We start from the raw sequence: 23,097 nt of genomic DNA on the forward strand, positions 1-23,097 counted from the left end.
GCCTCCAGAGTATGAACTCCCCTCCTCTGCCATTGAGGAATATTAACCGGCTTGTGCCCAACAAGTAATTGCTGGTTATTAAAAATTGGAGAGTCCAGGTGCCATGGGCATTTAACCCCACACGACTTCTGTACATTACGCCACGTTTGGATCACGTGAGTTATGATCGGTCCATACCTCAGCCGGCACGTTGCAAACTAATCTTGTTGGCCGTTTTCTATATCTCTCCTCCCTCGGTCTCGCTCCGTCTGCCCGAGGAGCGGGCTGTTACTTACACACTTGCGCGACTGACACTCACACATACGGGTACTTGAGAGGTGCTGTCCGTGCTGAAGCAGAGCAGAGCTCATCATAGCGGAGAGAACGAAACATTCGAAAAAAGCATGCATAGCGCGACGTGTGTAACATTAAGTTACACTGCGTGCTATCGTTAGCAAGCTAAGCATGCATAGCGCGACCCGTGTAACGTTAAGTAACTTGTGTTCCGCGGGGAAAGACCGGTCATCACTGCATACAACTTGGTTTAATCCAAATATCCATTCAGAAACTTTGTATTATGAAATAATTCTGGGATGTCTGACTATTTCCCTATGCCTTGTTTGGTGCGAGTTCAGCTGACTGTTGACACGCCCACTACGCAAAGCGTGCGCTCACACACACACACACACACACACACACACACACACACACACACACACACACACACACACACACACACACACACACACACACATACACACACACACACACACACACACACACACACTCTTAATACTTTAATACTTTATTTGGTTCCACAAATTATATTACATAAACAGGGAATCAAATGTATCGGAGGCAAGCAGCACTGAACACTTAAGGGTACACATAGCACCTCCTTCTCCACGTGGCTAAGCTGCCAATAATAGCTGAGACAGAGCAATATTTGGCAATTTGTTTGGCTTTTCTTTTAGACATTGCAGCAATTCTCAGACCGGTCATGATGCATTTGTGTACATGGCCAAGACTTCCGAACACAAGTACACTATATCTACACCTATACCCAAGGTCAGCCATCACACTGAGCAGTGGTTGGTATTTGATATACTTGTCCCGGAAGGCCTGGTCCATGTACAGATCAAAGGTACAGCCTACTTCTATGACCAGCACCTCTCCGTGGCTGGTGTCAACAAAAACAACGTCCGGTGTATTTGGTATGTTAGCAAAAACATCGTTGGTAAGGCCAAACCACACACACACACACACACACACACACACACACACACACACACACACACACACACACACACACACACACACACACACACACACACACACACACACACACACACACACACACACACACACACACAGACATACACACAGACAGACAGACACACACACACACACACACACACACACACACACACACACACACACTGGGTATTGGGTGGGACATTCTGATTTAATCTAGAAATAAAATAAACTCCCAAAATAGTTAATTTATCTGACTGCTTGTATTAATTGATCAAAAAGTAGCCATGTGCAGTAATATAGTTATATAAAAGAATAATAAAGCAATCTCGATTATGTTCTTAATACAAAAAAAAGAGTCTTGCAAAATAATAAAAAAATAACCGATAAGAGTATCGATAAAGTATCGAACCGTTAAGCAGTATCAAATCGATAAGCGTAGTAGTATCGATAAAATCCTAACGATCCTAACTAGCGATGTCCGATATTATCGGCCGATATTGGCATTAAAATGTGATATCGGAAATTATCAGTATCGGTTATTACATTTATTTAACCTTTATTTACCCAGGCAAGCAAGTAAGAACAAATTCAGATTTTATTTATTGTCAAAAGTATGCATAATGTTGTGTTAATTCCACGACAAGATATATGTAATGTTAATTACCTGAAATTATTCCGTTTTTGGGGGGGGGGGGGGGGGGGGGGGGACCCTGCATATATCGGTATCGGTTGATATCAGTATCGGAAATTAAGAGTTGGACAATATCGGTATATCGGTATCGGTAAAAAAGCCAATATCGAACATCCCTAATCCTAACCCATCCCTAATGAACACTGTTATCAATGAAAGAAGAAATGTTTGCAGCTGTGGTAATACTTCAGTTGTTTCATTATAAAAGATACAAACCTGAAAACAAAAGCACTTAAATGTTAAATAAAAGGACCACAGTAATGAGGCAGGAGGAACATATTTTTTCCCACTATAATGGTAAATAGTTATTTAAAAAAAGTGCCCCTAAAAAAGATTCTGTGCCCCTACATTTTTCATCTAGGGGCACCTGTGCCCCTAGGGAAAAAGCTTAGCGTACAGCCCTGTCTTGCCCTGTCAGCTGACATGTCTTTGAGGGAGAAAGTGGCACCGCCTCAGTTTTAATAGAGGGTTGATCAGATTTTTTTTTAGTTCCAATCCAATCAGATCAGACCTGTCACTAACAGAGGATCAAGCACTGCTGGCCCCCGACTCTGCCATCGCAGGTTCTGTGATTCAAAACCACTATGTTATGTTATAATGATGTGAAATGCCAGTCATTGCGTTTGTGGGTTTCTGAATTATTCTCTGATACTGCCCTCTTGGATGAGCCTTGAGTGACTGGTGTGGTATTAGACTAGATCTGGAGCTGGATATTGAATCCAGAATGGCTTATCCAGCGATAGTAACCTGTCAATCTGCCTGGAACCGTCTGAGGAATCTGGGATCTGGCTAGTTTAGGTCATCCTAACAAGGTGTAACACACACTAAGTCAGGGTGTGTGTGTGTACTTTCATGCATAGTGTAAATACATATTCTCCATTCCATGGCCAAATTATGGCTTCAATTTGGCACTGCTGGCATTCGCTTGTAACTGGCTGAAGTGGATTAAAATAATCTAGACATGATACCGGTTGAGATTCAACGCTTTAATCCTTCAAGACCAGGGATGTGCCCAGGCAACAGCCCGTTTACTCTGATTGGCTGAGTTGCCCCTCTGGAGAGCTTTTTCTTCTGGGGGGGTTTTTACATAAAAAATTAACAAGCAGCTCTGCTGCCAATACAGGGAGTGGCAAGAAGGCGCAGCGACACTACCACACCCCCCCTGGGACCCTGCCACACCCCCCATAAAGAATGAACAAGCAGCACCCTGCCGCACCCCCACTGGTTCCCCCATGGTTGAACATTTTCCGTTTGAGTGGCGAAAATTAGAGGACGTGTCCCATTGGTGCCCTTCCAATGGTCTAACCTTGACCATGTTGAAAAATATTTTATACTTATATACTTTTATATTAGAGCTGGGCATAGATTAATTTTTTTAATCTAGATTAATCTACCTGCAATCCTGGAATTAATCTAGATTAATCTAGATTAAAATGGCCCAAAAAAAAAAAAAAATCTGCCGAAGGCGTTCAAAATAATGACCAGAGGAGGAGATTTATCCTCTCCTCTTCATCTGAGGAGTCACTAGCTGTTCTATCTCCTTGTTCCACAGCATGAACATGTCTCTTCTTTTTGTAATTTCCAGTGTTTCTTTTAAAACCAGATTTATCGTAATTTTCTGTGCCCTTCCTTCCTGATGCCATTAACATTGTTACACTGATATTGACAGCTCTCTCCAGTGTCAAATCACTCTCTGTCAGTAGTTTCTTCTGTGAACCTTCATTTCTTAATCCACACACAAACCTGTCTCTCAATGTGTCTTTTAGTGAATCTCTAAATTCACAATGCTGCTGACTGGTTGCTCACACACAGACTGCTGCAGAAGCAGGTTTCTCAACAAATTCAGTGCAAGCTCAGTGTAACAGTTCCATGAATGAATGAAAACGTTATTTAACAGATTGCAGAATGGGTACAATACAGTACGGCTCAATACATACAATTGTTAAGGGGATGCAGACCTGAGAAAGACGTTTGTCTTGTTTACATCAGGGTCCCCCATTTTCATTTATTTGCTCCACATTGTCATTAGCCCCTTTCGTGACTGTGATGCACTGAGTGAATCCACAGTCACTTGCTCCTCAATAGGAAACCAACCTAGATTTACCATGAAGGACTGGTTCTGGCCGAACCGTTCGTTATACAAGAATCACAGAGAAATTACAAAGGTACTCACAGCTGCACGAGGGTTTCGGACAGAGATAAGGGATGGTGCGCATGCGCTGTGATCACCCAACGGCGGAAATAATGCCGTTTTGAGCAGTTTATAAAAATTATTTAAAATGTTTATTAGCAACGCAGAGCTTTCAAACCATCCCGTATCTCTGTCCGAAACCCTCGTGCAACTGTGAGCACCTTTGAAACGTCTCTGTGATTCTTGTATAACGAACGGTTCAGCCAGAACCAGTCCTTCATGGTAAATCTAGGTTAGTTTCCTATTGAGGAGCAAGTGACTGTGGATTCACTCCGTGCATCACAGTCACGAAAGGGGCTACATTGTCATCAAACGGTCCAATATTTCCAATAACTAGAGCTGGGCCGTTAACGGCGTTAACGCTGCGTTAACGCTATACTAGTATCGCGCGATAATATAATTAACGCATTAATCAAAAAAAGGGGGGCGGGTCACGTGGGGGTCGCGGCCAATCAGAGGAACCCGGAAACCGAATTCTGTTGGGAGATTAAATAATATTGAATGTATTTGTATTCAAGTCGTTTTTTGCAGGGCTACCGGCAGCTTGGTGCATCTGGCGAGAGCTTGTATGTAACACGCAAGAATATAAATTGATGCGCAATATATCAATTTTTTTTTTTGCTAGTATGGTTGTGAAATTGGTATAAAATTTGGTCAACATGCTTACATCATGGCCCAAAAATGGTCCTGCTTTGGCGGCCAGATCTGGATCTTCCCACATCATTCTTATCTGTACGAGGGCCTAGTGGTCCGGTACTGGTCCAAACCAAGTCTCACAACTCAACACGCATTTATTTTTCTAATAACATTTTTAAGATTGAAAAGAACTTTATTTGAAAAGGAAACCATTTGATATTATTAAGATTAAGATTTATCTTTCAGTTATTAGGAATTTGCCTCAACATACTCAAGACAGACAACAAAAGAAAACAACCCGTGAAATATGAGAGTAATCTATAATATTTATTAACCTCAATCAAAGTCAAATCAAAGGGGCTGTACTAGTAATGTGGAAAAGACACATTTTGTGTGTGTGTTGAAGTTGCTCCTTAGGATTAAATTGAACCGGCCAGGAGAGCTTCAGCCATAAAAAGACATTTGTTTTGTTTTATGTGTGTAATGTCAGATTATAAAAAAAAATAGAGTCCAGGTTGAAATGAACCAGAATCATGCTTTAATGGCGAGACAAAAAAGATACTCTCACCCATACCTCCAATGAGACACCCCATATAACTGCTGTTGGCTGCAAACATCATGAACCAAGAACAACAGATCCATTTTCAGACTGACACAGGCCTTCCTCACATTTCCCACAGCTTTGTTCTGATTTCAGTGGCGGGCAAATGAATAAAGGGAAGATGATTAAACAGAAGGTTTTGTAGATACATTACTGAATTCTGCCATCCCGACACATGCAATTTGAAATATGATTATAGAATATCAGGCCTATAAATTACCTTATTATGGCCAAGTCGCACATCTATGGATCGGGCCAAATCTCCCCTTTCCAATGGCAGAATTCTGGATTTAGTATCACCAGGCATGATTCACAAGTACAGTTACTTTTTTATAATGTAAATTTCTCCAAAATCTTTCATCAGATTGCAACGCCGTTTTTTGCTAGACGTTCACAGAAAGGTAGAGAAACGAACTGTGTTCTGTATTATGGCAATAACGTTCAGGTTTGTGGGAGATAATCCCGAAAAATAAGAGAAATAAAAAAGTTAATCCAGAAGTCAGGTGATTGACAGGGGCTGGTGTGAGCTGGGTGGGGTAGTTTTTCGAAATTCGAAAGTCCATCAAAAGCCCTGGGTCTCTTCCTTCAAAAGACTACACTCACTTTTGGCTGCGCCACTTCCTCCTGTCAATATGCGCCGGTTTCCGACTCAATGCCCTGAGATTTCTATAATCATATATTTCACTAATAACAGTTACAATCATTGGTAAACAAACGTAATGCTGTAAATATACACTTTGACTGCTGTTTTGACAGGGTTAGGGTCTTTACTCTTGGCTACATTTTAAAAGAAAACGCAACATTAATTCATACATTCTGTATTTTATTTTTTTATTATTTTTTAAACAAACACATAAACAAACATGACAACACACGATTAGATATACAAGCATTGTTAACAGTTCACATCAAATTAAATCACTGTTTAAATAAATGTCTTATATATGCTATCTATTCCCCTACACACATATGCTCTTGCTCGCACCCCCCACCCTGGACCCCCCAATGGATAATCCATCCATTATCATTCGCTCCTAACCAGACACTACCATTATATGCTAGCTTTTATTCTCTCCACCACTTCTAACCACATTGTCAATTTGGATTCATTGAGACCCAAAATTCTTGCTGTAGATATTTCTAGATAAATCACATCGAGATATGTAAGAATCCAGACCTTTCGGCACATTTTTTCCGGTTGAATCCATCGTGATGCTATCAGTTTTTTAGCCACTGTAATACCAGATATAACCAATCTCTTTAGCTGTGGATGTACTGCATACTCAAAAACATCATTCAATAGTAATACAGAGGGGTGTACAGGTATATTCAGAATTAAGAGATTTGATAATTGCTGGGTCACTTCTTTCCAGAATATCTTAACTGGTGGGTAATTCATATTCTGTAGAGATGGATTTATGGCCTGATGTCATTTGTGGTCCAGTACCGGATCGCTCGGGCTTAAGAGGTTAACCCTGTGAGGCCCAAATAAAAAAGACATTAGCAACATCAAAGGCCAGAGGGTGTGACCTATAAACACATGAAGGGTGCCGTGACTGAAGAAAAGGTTGAGAAACGATGGTGTGGCTCTTTGTGGTACCACAGTCATTTTTGTGGCTCTTAGTCTCTGACTGGTTGGCTGTTAGGCTATAGCTTTCTACTGAACTAAATTTGGTATCTTATTTTCTTGTCTGACTCTGGAGAAGACGGTAAGCGCAATTTCCATAATGTTGGCATGTTCCTTTAATAAAACCTTCTCAACACACACATTACAGCGCAAACCCTCTATTCAAACCAGCCCCCTCTATTCTATTGCAAGGTCTCCACAAAGCAATGGTGACATACAGTATCTGGTTACATTCAATAGCAGAAAACTGCTAATGTGTTCAAATTACATCAACAACAATAAACCAGCCAAGATGTCTGTTCTTTCTCCTTTTATTCTCTCAACAAAAGTAACAAAACAAAGTAACAAAAAAGCTGTTTGTCTCTAAGCCGATGTCACATCTGCTGTGGGCTTCTATGAATTCATTCTGGCCAGTGTCCCCTCCAGTTGGGGAGTGTGTATGAGGGGGGAGAGGGTTACATCATAAGAGGCTTGGCCGGCATGTGTACGCACGGCGCATGGCGAGCGGCTGGCCCCCGGCAGAGAGGCCTGGTAATTGAGGCTAAGAGGTTTATCTGGAGCCAGGGCCCTGGTCTGGCAGCCTCTCAGGGCTGTGGTCAGATAGAGGACCATGGAGGTGATCTGGACTAGAGAGAGGCCTCAGTTACTGGTAAGCCACTGCCTTTCATCCTGCAACCTCCAACACCCCCCCCCCCCCCCCTCTCTCTCTCTCTCTCTCTCTCTCTCTCTCTCTCTCTCTCTCTCTCTCTCTCTCTCTCTCTCTCTCTCTCGGGTCATTCACTCTCTTTCCTCCTTCTCCTTTCAGACCAGAGGTACATAATAGTACACATGTGTGTGTGTGTGTGTGTGTGTGTGTGTGTGTGTGTGTGTGTGTGCGTGCATGCGTGCAATAACCAAATAGCTGAAACCATGTCCCACATCTTAAATGGTTGCCATGTATACAGGGGCCTCTACATAAGTAGGCATGACAGAATAGTAGATTTGATAGCGAAAGATATCTCTTCTATTTGTAGGTCCTCCATCACGCTGTTTAAGCATTCTAATAATGCAGGACCTGCTCAGAGGTCTTTAATTGGCATTGGCTATTATCCACAACACACACACACCGGAACACACACGCATGCATTGTCTGTAGGATCGTCTCTGCGATTAACCCATCCCGTCGTCCTTCCCCCCCAAGGGCAGCCGGGAGCAGACAGGCGTCAACGTGAGCCGCGCCAGGGGACCAATCCAAGTGCTCCTGTCCGTCTTCGTCAAGGACGCCACAGCGTTAGCGATCTGTTGTTGTGCATGTTTTTCCATTGGGTTTATCTTATCGGGGGGGAAACCCTTGCGAGCACGGGGAGAACATGCAAACTCCACACAGAAAGGCCTGGGAGATACCCCACCTGGGTACCTGGCATCATGGAAACCTGGTCCCCAAGCGGGAATCGAACCCTGGACCTTCTTGCTGTGAGGCGACAGTGTTTTTTTTTTTTTTTTTTTATCTTTTTATTATAAAAATAATCAGTTTACATTTTATGCATTTTCTATATATATATACACACTATATCATTTAAATGTATTACTCACATTACCCAGGCATAGCCCACCCCCTTCTTTTGCGCTTCCCTAAATCAACCAACAAAAACAGAACAAGCCACAAAGAAAACAGTGTTATATATACTTATTTCCTATACAACAAATCAAGCATAACCAAAAAAAAAACTCCCCTATCCCACCCAAACAAACCCACAAAAAACCTATCCAAAACCAAACTCTACTTTACCTTTTCCAAACTTAACACATTTACCACTGTCAATGAACCATCTCTTAAATATCTCCTTACTCAGCAATTTCTCTGTCAACATAACATCCCTTTTCATTAAATTCAAAAAGATTGGCCATACTTCCACCTTTCTCTGCTCAGAATTCTCCTATCTCCACATATCCACTAGATCCACACCAGACATTATTTCTGTTAGTGTATTTCTAGCTGTCACACTTGAAAATCTTGCTCGTAGTACCTAACCTACTTCGCAAAGTGTTAAAGTCACCGACAAACAAACAATTCCCCTTCATGTGCACCTTTAGCCCTTCAAAAAAAAACGTCCTAATTGTCTCTATATTGGGCGCATATATATTCCCTAATCTAAACAAAACTCCCTGATGTTCAAATTCTAATATAATCACCCTCCATTCTGCATCCTCATATATTACCTTTATATTTTCCACTACGTCTTTTTTAAATAATACTGCTACACCACATGATCGCTCTGTACCATGATTTACATATAATACATCAGTCAATTTTCTTTTCACATCATTCATCATATTTTCCGTCCACCACGTTTCTTGCAGCATCATCTGTATTAAAAGTCGATATCACCTGCTCAATTTTAGTCTTGTTCCTCAGTCCATTCACATTAAGCGATGTTACAGTGATGGCAGCACACATGACGAAAAATATATTGATTATCCTATATATCATACCTTATCATACCTTCTTACACCACCCTTTAGCACCTCTCTCCTCTCTTGATTTTCTTTTCAGTAGGTTAATAGCAGATGGGCTGGTGTCCATCTCCTCAGAGTCCTCTGATGTAGCCCCCACCTCTTCCCTGGTCCCTGGCAACCCCTCTGAGTCTCCTATAGACCCTTCCCTCTTCTTCCTCTCCTCCGCGCATGTAGACGTTCCCTCTGCCGCGTCCCTTTCGTTGCGCGCCTCTAGATGCGCTCTGCCCCCTCCTCTCCCGCCAGCGCTGCCTCCCCGGGTCCGCGGCCCAGACCCAGTCGCTCTTGTTTCGCCTGTAGATGCTCCGGATCCCAGCTGTCTCTCCACGGACTTCAGTGACCTCAGCAGTCCCGAATCAAAACCATCTATGTTTTCATTCAGGCCTGCGGTGTCCTCTCCCTCTCTCTGCCGCGCTGTCAGCTCCTTCTCCTCGTCATCTGCGTGCTGTGTGCTCGGGCCGTCACTCTCCTGTTCACTCTGACGCGCACTCAGCTCTGCGCTCTCCCCTGTCGCCGTCTCCACTTGATCTCCATCTGGGGTCTGCGTGATCTCCTCCTCTTCCTCATCCTCCTCCGCTTCATCATCTCCTTCGTCTTCTTCGTCTTCTTCCTCTCCTTCATCTTCATCATCTGCTTCTGCCTCACCCTCGTCCTCTCCACCTGTTTTCTCCGTCTCAGTGGCTTCTCCTCCGTCGTTTCCACTCTTCTTGGCAGCCCCACCGGTCTCACCTCTCGTACCCTGCTCCTCGTAGCGCTTCCAGGGCGTGCATGTACACTGCTCGTACTTTTCATCACATCCCCTGCACTTTCGTTCAGTGTCACACTCTCGAGCGTAGTGACCCTGCTGGGCACATTTGTGACATTTGAAGTCCGGGCAATCTCTCAGGACGTGACCAGGCTGAAGACACAGCCTACAAACTCGCACCTGCCTATTATGGATCACTCGAAAATGTTCCATCCCCTGTTGAGTCTCAAACCGGGTCGAATACGGCAGGGATTTGACATACTCAGTGAACTTCACTTTCACGAACCTTGTGCCGTCTATAATGTCTGTTCCAGGCCACGTCCTTCTCTTGATCTGCGTTACCGCCGCCACACCCCATAGCTTCAGTTTCTCGAGAATGTCCTCATCCGTTACGTATAAAGGCAGACCCAAAAAAGAGACGACAACCTCATCGTTCGACAGTTCTGTTGCCATTATTCTACTGTCCTTGATTTTAAATCCGTCCATCAGTTTCTCCTTCACCTTCTCATCCATCAACATGATTTCATACTTCTTGGGCGTCTTGTATCGACATCCAACGACAGTCCCACACTCCGACTTTATCGCCCTCAAAAGCTCCATCATTGTGACTCTATCAGGCCCCTCAATGTCCACCTCAACTGTTAATCTTAACTCATATTTTCGTTCATTCATTTCATCCGTCTGTCTCGGAATCCGCCCACCGTTCGAAATGTTTGTTGCCATGATTTCCCGTCCGAGCCTCGAGACAAACGTCAATTTCCCCCAAACAGCTAAAAGCCGTTGGGGGAAACTACACTATACAAAAAACAAAATAACACTCTACTACTTACTCTATACTCACTTTAACCAACTATCTCACTATCAAACTCAAAGCTTCCGCGCGCTGTCAAATTCAAACCGACCCGTCAAAAAGAGGGCGTGTTCTAGGCGACAGTGTTAACCACTACACCACCGTGCCGCTATTCTACTGTGAAGCCAAGCATGTTCAACCTGTGCAATGATAATTCCATGTTCTCTAATATTACAGCTAACACCCCTGATGTATTTGTGGTAAATGAACACCTTAGGGAGGTGTCCATTCTTGAGGTTGGCTGTAATTTTGACTACAGCTTAGAAGAAGCCTTCCTAACCAAAATTATGAAATACCAACAGCTACAGCAGACCATCTCACAGCTAGGCTACAGATGTAAACTCCTAGTTTTTATCTTTGGCAGCCTAGGGCATGTGCACAAGTTGGTTGTGAGGGGCCTACAAATAGCCGGTCTCCCCAAAAGGAAGGCCAAGCAGTTAGCCAGGTACTGCTCAGTATCAGCAATTATAGGAAGCCGCTCAATTTGGAAGAGACGTGTTACCTTTTCCCATGATTCTGCCGTCCATGCACCTTGTACCTGACTGTTCTTTCATAATTTTCTGACTGCACTCGCATTGTTTATGTCCTTTGTATGAGGCCTCCTTGTACTTCTGTTCATGTGGACATAAATAAACATTTCGTGTGTGTGTGTGTGTGTGTGTGTGTGTGTGTGTGTGTGTGTGTGTGTGTGTGTGTGTGTGAGTGCGTGCGCGTCACTACTACTCTTGCTATTAGTGTGAAGGGGGACATGTGTTGGCAGATATAAATGGCCCCTCGTAGAGTGATACTGTACTATGGACTGCCCGGAATGCAGGGAGGGACACACACACAGACACACACACACTCACACTCACAGACACACAGACACTCACAGACACACACACACACACACACACGCACACACACGCACACACACACACACACACACACACACACAGACACTCACAGACACACACACACACACACACACACACACACACACACACTCACAGACACACACACACACATACCAACGCACAAAATGTTTGGATTTAATTTCTTCATTTGTTTCATTTAATTCATACCATGTTATGTTCCTATATGACGATTAGCTGATTCAGCTCTGCACATGTGTTTAGAGCAACAGACCGTGTCTGTAGTCTTGAATTAATTTCTTCCATCTTAACGCGAGCCGCCGTGACACTCCCTCTCTCGCTGCCATGTTGAGTCATTGGAAAATGCTCTACTTCATCACATGCAGCTTGTTGGATCCCAGTTAAATTGCTCCTTTTATTTTTTTCCCATCGTGGTCTTGTTGTCTGCCTAGCTCGCAGATTCAGCCCTTCTCGGAGCTGCAGTCACAGGATACTTCAATGCAAACTTCATTGACGTAAAGTCTACAACAAATCACCGCCCAAAGTCAAAATACAATTGGAAGTATGCAGTATGGTGGAAGAAGTATGGCGGTTCCTTTACTTAAGTAAAAGTAGAAATACTCAAGATAAATGAGTACTCTGGTAAAAGTAAAAGTCCTCCATTCAAATTCTATACTTGAGTAAAAGTAGAGAAGTATTTGCTATTGAATGTACTTAAGTATCTAAAGTAAAAGTACACGTTCTACATGACGTTTGTGTATCCATTGGCCTCTATAGGTTGTGTTAAAGTGGTATGTGGTCCAGTTATGCTGCTCTGATTACGTCCTCCTGAAGTAGACAGGCTTCAAATGTGAAAGTATATAATCTTCATACATTTCTTATTGTGTTTTCTATGCTAAATCTTTTTCTTCAAAGTAACTAGTAACTGATGGGTTCAGATAAATGTATTGCAGTAAAAAGTACAATATTTCCCTTGAAATGTAGTGGAGTAAAAGTATAAAGTTCTCACAGTACTTGAGTACAAATACTTAGTTACCACTGGGAGTACGAGAAAGTTGAAAGTTGGAATACGAGAACTGACCCTGTTTCACTCTTGTCTCTCCTTCGTCACCACGCCCCTCTCCCTCCCTCCAGAGAGTGAAATGGTTCCTCCGGACTGCCTGCGTCCACGCTCCTTCACCACCGTGCGCTCCTCCACGCTGCGCCGCGAGGCCGACGACTCCCGCCTCTCCGTCAGCCTGTGTGACCTCAACCTGCGGCAGGAGGACGGAGGCCCCGCCAACGGCCACCCCCGCCGGCACACCCTCCGCCTGGCGCCCGCCTCCTCCTCCTCCTCCTCCTCCTGCCCCATCCCCCAGAACTCCCTGAACTCCCAGCAGTCCTCCCTGCTGCCCTCCTCCCTGGACAGCGACCTCCGCTTCCACCAGCTGCGCGGCGCCCACATCAAGACGCTGGACGAGCAGACGGTGGCTCGCTCCGAGCACGCACGCGAGGAGCGCACCCTGGTCTTCACCGACCGGCCGCTGCGCACCGGCGAGACGGTCTTCATCAAGGTCAGCAAGTCCAGCCCGGCGCGCTCGGGCTCGCTGTCCTACGGCGTGACCTCGTGCGACCCGGCGATGCTGCGGCCCAGCGACCTGCCCTACAACCCGGAGGCCCTGGTGGACAGGAAGGAGTTCTGGGCCGTGTGTCGGGTGCCCACGCCCCTGCAGAGCAGCGACATCCTGGGCTTCCTCGTCAACCAGGAGGGCGAGGTCATCCTCAGCCACAACGGCACCAATGTGGGCATGCAGGTGTGCGTCGACAACTCCCGGCCCCTCTGGATGTTCTTCGGCCTGCACGGGGCCGTCTCCCAGCTGAGGATTCTGGGTAAGTCAACAGGAGAGTGCGTACAGTGATTATAGCATTTATAACCAACCGCTTTGCTCAGATGTTCACTGTGCTGTATGAATGCCCTCTCACCGGGGGGGTAAGTTGATGGTGTTCGGTCCGGGTGATCAATCCTGGGTCAGGAAGCTGCAGATTAAGATATTGATTGTCTCTTGGCAGGAGAGATGGTGGGACTCATAAAGTGCAGCCGCTGGGCTCTACTTCCAAGCTTCATAATGATTTGGTTTATCTCTGGCGCTTAAGATCCACTTGTCTCCAGTGTGGACTATATGCCGACCGTTCCAGACCAGTAGCATAGAGCGGTTAGGGTTCATGATGTTAATAGGGTCATGACTGGAACCAGGGTTCTGCATCGGGACTCCGGAAAAACGTGTGAAAACAAGTGCGATGCTTTGTTTGGCGCGGCACTTAAAACCCGTTGTGTCGAGGCAGGAAGCCCCCCGTTCTTAATACAGTCAAGAGGATTAGCAAAAGGAAAAAACTCTCTCTCACGCCAGAGAGAAGCAACAAACAGGAAGCCAGTCAGCGAGGTATAGTGAACCTTAGTGGGAGGACTGTGACCTGCAGTATGTGCAGAGGGGACAACATGACATCTCAGTAGGGTGTGTGTGTGGGGGGGACGGCAAACCACCTGAGGTTTGATTACCCTTTCTAAACGTCCATAACGACGGGGAGGTGTGAGAGGTGTGTGGGAGGTCTCTCCCGGCAGCACTTCATTTGCCACGCTGAGCATATTTCACACAGACAGACAGCTGCGAGGGAGGGGCGCTCTGTGGCTCCTTCGTACGAGGAGCGGGAGACAGGAAATTAGCCCAGCTGCAACAAGATATGATTATGAAGAACATTCTGCATATTAATGTTGAGCTCAGGAATCTGCCAAAAGAAGGTCGGTTGAACTCCCCTTTTAACTACTGTACGCCCCTGCACACAGACATGCTCGACGGCGCAGTCAAGTAGCGGTTTGATGTGTATAATTGCGCTTTTCAGTGCCTCTTTGCTGTCAGTGGTTTTTCACTAATGAGATATTTGGTGGTTTACGGCGGAGGTTTGACAGACGGATAGGAGACGTCTTCGTCAGCCTTATAATGCAAAGAGGCACGTGCAGCGGTGGTGGTGGGTCTCTCTCTCCTTTTAACAGATCAATTAGAAGTCCTAGCAGCCCCGAAAACAGCCTATAAGTCTCTTCAGGGTGTCATCATTGTTTGTGCGTGTTGGAGACAAGCCACCTCTAAATATATCCCGCTCTCCTGTCAATGACGCTAGAGGAAGGCGGGGAGGGCGGAAAGGAAGGTGAGGTTAAGAGAGGTTAAAGGGAAGCAACCATGTCTTTTACTGGGACAGTACCGGTACAATATGCTAGGTTAGAGAGAGAGAGAGAGAGAGAGAGAGAGGGGGGGAATATAAGCCATTAACTCTACTGTTTTGCAGTCAATAATCCACAGCTACAGTCATTTAAAAACAAACCATATGATAACATTTACCATGTCAGGATGTCAAAAGGAAGACATCATCCATAATGGGTGTCCAGTGATATGTTGACACACTTAGCTCTTAGCAGCCGTGGCACCCATATTAATGCATGAGACACGTATGTATGCCTATTGATATTTGCTCTTCAGTGGTCAATATCCCCTTTAATTTGATATGGGTGGTATATATCCTTGTTTTTTTTGTTGATGTAAGAATAGCCCTTGTTGCTAAGCAGTGTTGCTAAGTAAGTTATTGTACTCACACAAATAGATCACCTGAATCACCATTGACATGAAACACTACCTGGGTAACTGTTAAAAAGAAAACAAAAAAACCCATCTTGCAGGTTATCTCTCTGTAGGTACAGTACTTCTAACAATCATTTACTGGAACTGGAGAACTTGGCAGCTGCAACCGAAACATAAAAAAACGGTTTGAGGAACTTCTCCTTATCGGTTGAGATCTGACACTTCCCTCCCACCTCTGAAGCATGAGTCATCGTTATGTTCCCGCTCTTTTAAAACCGGATGCGCCTCCTTTTTGCCAGTTGGAACTGTAAGATCTATTACACAGGCTTTCAGCTCCCCTGAATGTGGCCCATACATTGTAGGTAGCATGGGCTATAGCTAGGGTTGCCATGGTGATGTGGAATTTCCCATGACTAATAAACTCATGACAACCAGTGACACCGGACATTTTACAAAATTACGCTCAATATCTGTAGAGCTATTATTTTGATCGTTATTGTTATGCGGCTACATTGATCCACTGTGTTTGTCCGTCTATGTCTGTTTTTAATTCATTTTCAATGATTAGTATCCATTTGTTGGACAGAGTTGACTATTCTAGGTTCTAATTAAAAAATAAACCAACAGATAGTAATACCTTCCATCACTTTCTGTGTTCATTGACGGACAGATCAATGTAGAGCATGGTCTGGACTGGTCCTCTGAGCTCCTCTCCAGTTGAGCTTTCACTGCTGCGGGGTTTAATATGAAATATTTCAGAATCCTCCACTATCATTGTGTATCCAAGCCGTGTCGTCTCTAGAGCCTTCTTTCTCTCCTTCACGTGAAGTTAAAACTAAGTGAAAGTGAAACCTAAAAATAGCTGTCCGTACGTTCGGTTTACAATGTTGATCTACATGCTTGATAACTTTACAAATTTGCGTTTTTCATTTGAATGTGGGCACTGAAATGTAAAAATGAACTAAATGGGGTTTACTTCTATAAAAAAGAAAGAAAAGCAGGGCAGTGGGCAAGTAATGTACTTGGTGGATGGCTGAACACTGAGTAACAGCGGTAACACAGACTACCGTGGCAAGCCTAGATAGAACACGAGATAGTATGGAAGAGAAATGTATCTAATAAGTATCTATTTCAGAGAACATTTTATATTTCTTTACATATAGTGGTGTCACGATTAATCTACTGAATCAAAGAAATTGCTTATAAAAAGAATGATAATTTAAAAATGATCAGTTCCATTTTTGGAAATACATTTTCCAAAGCGTCAGAAAAGAACCTGTTAAAAGTGCATGCTTTGATTTCAGTGTGTATTCATGGGGGGGGGGGGGGGAATAAAATGTATTGTTTAGATCAATTGTTTAATCAATTCATCGTTGGATGAATCGATCACTTAAATGATCGTTAGTAGCAGCTCTTTGTACTCTTAATTGAACCAAGCTAAGATGAGTTACCGGTAATAGATTCCTTTGATCCCCTTGGGGAAATTCAGGCGTCATAGCACCATGGCGGAGGGGGCAGGGGAGGTACAGGTATGGGCAGGGTAATAGCAGAATAAATTAAATTAGATCTGAATATAAAAATATGAGAACAAATTAACAGTGTCAACAATATAATTAACTCGGAATATAAAAATATGAGAAAAATAAACAGTGTAAACAAAGGTGCAGATGAGGATCTGTATGCCCTATCGGTTATATTATACGTTACAATAAGGTTTAGGCAATAAAGAATTTGAATCTGAATATATACTATGAGTAAAAGTAAACAGTATACACAAGGTGCAGTAAACACAGGGTATCCTAACTGGCATGATATGAGCTACAATGATGAGCTACAGTCATATCTCTGTCTTATTGTATGCATACTTGTATTATGTGAGTGAGCCAAGTGCTCTAACATGATGCCTTCGCTCGATGGGAGAGCACTAGAGAGACCTAATACCACACACTGAGCGTGGCTGTAGTTTCCATTTAGGAAATGATTGAATAAAGATAATGTGTTTTCTTAACTGATCTGGGACTCATGCAATTTAATGGAATGCCTAGAGCCAACATGGGTGGTTCAGTTTGACAGACTTAAGAAGTGTACTTTATCTAATGTACAAGATTACTCAATGTCAAGACATAATACTTTAATTCCCTGGGGTATATAAGGAACTCATGGGCTGCCTTCAGTATCATCAACATTCCACCAAAATCCTATGATTTCATAATGATTCGATGATTAGATGGAAAAAATTTGATGGACTGCATTTATATAGTGCTTTTATCCAAAGCACTTCACAACTTATGCCTCACATTCAGCCATTCACTCACACATTCACACACTTATGGCGGAGTGCCAACTGCTCATCAGGAGCAGTTAAGGGTTAAGGTCGACACGCTGCCAGGAGGAATAGAACCGGGAACCTTCCGATTACCAGACGACCGCTCTACCTCCTGAGCCACTGTTGCCCTATGTACTGTATATGGTATATCAGTGCAAACCATACATACGTTCAGTCTTTATTTAATCTCGATAGATCGTTAAGGGCAAGCCTCTGTGATGTCGAGAATACGCATTGAGCAACGCAATAAAAATAAAAAAAATAAAAGAAGAAGAAATCTATCAATTCAAAGCGATTTCAAACTGGGGTGAAATGGTTAGTGATTAAGGATTTAAACCCTCCAATGGATACCAATGTATTGAGTTGAAGAGGTCCGGGGGAGGAAACAGGACACCCTGAAAACGCCAGCCCACTCCGCATGTATTATGGATTCCATTAAAATGTCAGCGCGTTCGCACTCGACTGAGCCGTCTCACTGCCCACGTCCTCACACCGCGTCCGCCACTCGCTCCCCTCCTCGTCTCCTCGTGTCATCTCTCCACTCCTCTCCTCCGGCTGTCTCTCACGTCCTGCAGCCTGGCATGGACCTCCACTTCATATCCCTGTATCTTCCTCTGTCGTTAGCAGAATCCATCCTTCCTTCCTCTCTCTCTCTCTCTCTCTCTCTCTCTCTCTCTCTCTCTCTCTCTCTCTCTCTCTCTCTCTCTCTCTCTCTCTCTCTCTCTCTCTCTCGCTCTCTCTCCCCTTAAAGATCCAGTATAATTATGTTTTAATTCGGTAATAAAAAAGCTCATTGCTTCAGAAGTATCATTTGTTTTGATATTAGGTCACCAACTCTCAGTAGGCTAGGGGGGCGTGGACTTCTGTCCACTAGACACTATATAGATGATTGACTGTTCAGGACTCAGTGTAGGGGCCTATGCTGCTGGTGAGCACCAGTCAGTAGTACAGTAGATGTAGATGTGGATGTGACTGATGGGCCAATCAGAGCAGCTACTGTAGATGGGCCAATCGGGGTGGTCAGTGTATATTATGCAATAGTTCAAAGGAAGCAGATAGGATATCTGAAATGGCTTGATTTTGTAGATATCAAAGGGATTTAGTCATCACTTTAACAACAACAATAGCATTTTGGGTAATGTTACGTCAACATACCTTCTGTTAATGATTTTCATTGTACTGTATCTTTAAATACATTCACTTTTGGTGCTGCATTTCCTTTGTAGTATTGACTGTGACGCACACACGCACACGCACACACACACACACGTGCTGCACACACACACCGTCGCAGCCTGACTCAACCCTGGTCTTTAATGAGCCTTTAAAGGGCAGCATATGACGTGAGTTGGTACAGCGCTGTGTGCTCTTTGACAGCGTGCTGCCCTGGCTGCAGATCTTGTTCTGTCTCGTAGCAGGGGCTGCTGATGTGGTCAGGAACTATTTACACCTTGATGATGTAACAGCGTTGTACACGGGGGGGGGGGGGTAGAGTCCAAGTCATCAAGGTTGAGTCTGAGCTGACATACAATTTTAAAAAAAACATTACAACAACAATCTACATTAAACATAAATGACACAGCGGTCACCATTTCAATGGGAGTTTATTTACTTTGTGACACAATAGCCAAACAAATGCCAAATGATTAGGGCCTATTACAAATATAAATAAATAAATAACTGTATTTATCAATTAACAAGTCTGAGTCCTCGTCTGTGCCTTCCGAGTCATCAGTGCTCAAGTCCAAGTCAAATCACGAGTCCTGAAAATCAGTCCTGAACTCAAGTACAAGTAAACACTGGTGCACACACACACGTGCAGATGCAAACGTTTGTTCCTTCCTTCCTTATCTCTCTCTGTCTCTTTCTCTTACTCTCCCACACACACACTTTATTATAGAGATAAACATCGCAAAAGCACATCACCGTGTCCTGCCACCCAAAAACACCTCTTTTTCTCTTCAAGACAGTATCTGAATGAGAGAGGAGATACTATTAGTATCACCGGTGCAAGGCATGACCTCAGGCTACAACCCGCTATCTGCTTTCCCATCACCAGTTTTAACCAACCTAAAAATGTATAAAAAAAACGTTCTCTTAACATTGGGTGCCAGCCATTAGACAGGGCTTGCTGTAACTAGGCCATGTTTTCATTACACACTTGCACTGTGCGTCACATTGTTTGTAGAGCTAAATCTATATTTTATATTATAGCTATGGATCCAATATCCAATTGACAGTAAGAACCTTCCATTCAAGATGCAAAAAGAATTTTTTTTCCCATCCATACGTTCCCGTTTTATACCGTGGTGAATATGAGTGTTATATGGGAATGATCTGGGATCATTCCTGAGGCTATTTATAAGCCACGAAGCTAATAACGTTAAATCCATTGGCGTTTAGTCCCTACACACGCTACAGTTAAAAATCCAAATGCATATGATAGGTAGTATGTTCCATCATGAATGCATGAAAGGGGGGGGGGGGGGGGGTCGTTTCTGATTAATTGATTGCCAATAACGGCATTCGTTATTACCACAACATACGCTGATCTGGGGGATGGCTATGAAATCCTTGCACGATCAAGCTGAAATTGACGTCAAATTGCTCTTACCTTTGGCCGGTTGGATTCCAAAAATAATTTTCCAATTATTTGATCGGCATCTGGTAGATCATATGTCCATTTGGCCCACGCCATAACCCTCCACAGCATAATGAATCGGGCGTCCCAAAAAGTATTCAATGCGATTGGGTGAAGCCCTCGCTTCAGGCTAACAGAAAAGTCCGCCCGGAGCATTTTCAGTGTGACACCCGGTCTGCAACAGGGGTTACTGCATTCTCGAGACAGCGCCACTACCAGGATCTGGCCGGTACTGCACCTTTGGAGTCCCAATATGCCTTTTCCATGCAACATACAGCTCCGTGACATTGAATAGGATATTAAATCATTCAGCGCCGTTCACGCATATATATGTGTTTGTCCGCCAATTGAATAACGCCAACCACGTATATATACGTTATTGAATCGTTATTTCTTTTATTCGCTATTTCCATTCATAAACATGCAGGCAGCTGTGTGTTATCACTGGGGATGGGTCTGAGATCGCAAAAGTCCAATACCGCCGCCTAACGCCTTGCCGCCGCTATTGCATTCCATTTGAAACTATGTGATTTAGTGTCTGGGCCGAGCTGCGGCGTGTGGGCGGGGTCTAAATACTCGGGCAAGACAAGCGGCTATAACGGGTGCATCGACGAGGGTCACCCCCCCCCCCCCCCCGTTCATGTTCAATGCTGGATAACGTTGGAAACACGATCGTGATCAGTACTTGGAATGGCGATCAGATAATTGGATTATTCTTTTTGCAGTACATCATAGACAAGGTAAGGGCTATATGTTATCAATCTTGCGTTGATCCGATAATTATTTCCCCGCGATCGGCGCGTGTGTGTGGTGTGTGTGTGGCGTGTCCCGTTGGTTGCGATCAAAGCACGGAGGGGCGGCTTTCCCCTTCCCCCCTTTCATGCATCCATGATGAAACATAATACCGATAATCTAGCGTTGATTTCAGATTGATTATTGATCCAGGCGAGGAATGGCACGATTTATAGTGAAATGCAGTAAAACGCAATTTGGCGGAGTTTCCTGGGATTACACAGAATTACTCTAAAACTATACTCATATTCACCACGGTATAAAACGGGAATGTATTGATGTTTTTTGCATCATGACCATAAGAAACTCAATGACAATCGACTATATCATTAGATCCATAGGGGGGGGGGGGGAGCAGAATCAGAGGATTGCAATTCACGGAGGAAATGTTAATGTGCCTTCTGGGAGCAGCCGGCGACGGAGGAGACTGAAGTCCCAGAGCTCCCAGATGTTTCTATCAACACATAATGGCATTTCAATTGTGATTCGAGTACCGACTTCAAAACCATACCCGGTAGTGAATGAGACGGCGCAACATAGGGCCATTTCCCATGAGAGTATCTGAATATCTGAAATAAATATGAATATATAAATTAATATAAATATCTGAAATAAAATGTAAAAATAATTTACCTTCTTATTGTCTCTTTACTATTAGTACCTTACTACTATGCTACTATACTTATACTACTACCCATTATGCTAATATGTAGGGATGCCCCGATCACGTTTTTTGCCACCGATACCGATCACCGATCGTCGTGAGCCATATCGGCCGATACCGATCCGATACCGATCGTTTTTGATTAAAAAGAAATTAAAATTATTTTATATAAATTTTTTTTTTTTTTTTTTTTATAAAATATATATATTATATAATTAGACTTGTACTTGTATTATCTGCGAGACATCGCCACCACGCAACAAGTCAAAATGCTCACTATCTGCAAACAGCTCCACTGTCTGTGTGTACTCTAGTAGCTCCTCCTGATATCAACAAATGCTCCAGCAAGTCTTGTAGTGCATGTTGATACCTCCGTTAGCTCGCGTTAGCTGACGTTAATTCACTGTTCAAAACGAAATGTCCGATTGAACTAAATAGTTGTCTTAACGTCATCTAGCCGGCTAGCAGTAGCTACAGATAGCTCCTGATATCAATGTCTTATAACAGCTGTTTGCAGATAGCGAGCAAAAGGATTCTCCGGCGCTGCAGCGGGACCCCATTGGTAACGTTAAGTGCTTTGGTCATTTCACATTCAGCAAGCCCTCAGCTCGAATACGCATTCAATCAATGTTATAAGACATTGATATCAGGAGCTATCTGTAGCTACTGCTAGCCGGCTAGATGACGTTAAGACAACTATTTAGTTCAATCGGACATTTCGTTTTGAACAGTGAATTAACGTCAGCTAACGCGAGCTAACGGAGGTATCAACATGCACTACAAGACTTGCTGGAGCATTTGTTGATATCAGGAGCTATCGGTAGCTAGCCGGCTAAATACCGTTAGACAATGCCTACTAAAAGTGAATAGTTGACTGGGTAATTTTGTTTAAACAGTAACGATAGCTAGGTAGCTAACGTTAGCTCAGGTCGAATGCACTATCTAGACTCAGCAGACCTCCTCTGTGTTTACAAACTCTACACGGGTACGGGCGGGGCTAGGGAGGAGGAGCAGTTTGCAGGTCCTGTGCGTCTGAGACAAGCGAGTGAGATATCCACTTGATCAGTTTCCGCGATCGGCGAATATGACTAATTATCGGAATTCCCCGATCGCATATTTATACTAATTATCGGCCGATAACG

General features: G+C 43.8%; 1 protein-coding gene across 1 annotated transcript in view; it reads left to right on the forward strand.

The window, feature by feature from the left end:
* The window catches only part of neurl1aa (neuralized E3 ubiquitin protein ligase 1Aa), a gene marked incomplete at its 3' end in the record, with an annotated part of 76,784 nt that overhangs the window by 46,131 nt on the left and 7,556 nt on the right, over positions 1-23,097 (forward strand). The window contains exon 4 of the mRNA XM_084318076.1: positions 13,059-13,793. Coding sequence (XP_084174202.1) covers positions 13,059-13,793 — 735 coding nt within the window. The remainder of the gene's footprint in view (positions 1-13,058; positions 13,794-23,097) is intronic.

This window comes from Notolepis coatsorum (assembly GCF_963971535.1).
Source record: "Notolepis coatsorum genome assembly, chromosome: 7".
Classification (NCBI taxonomy): domain Eukaryota; kingdom Metazoa; phylum Chordata; class Actinopteri; order Aulopiformes; family Paralepididae; genus Notolepis; species Notolepis coatsorum.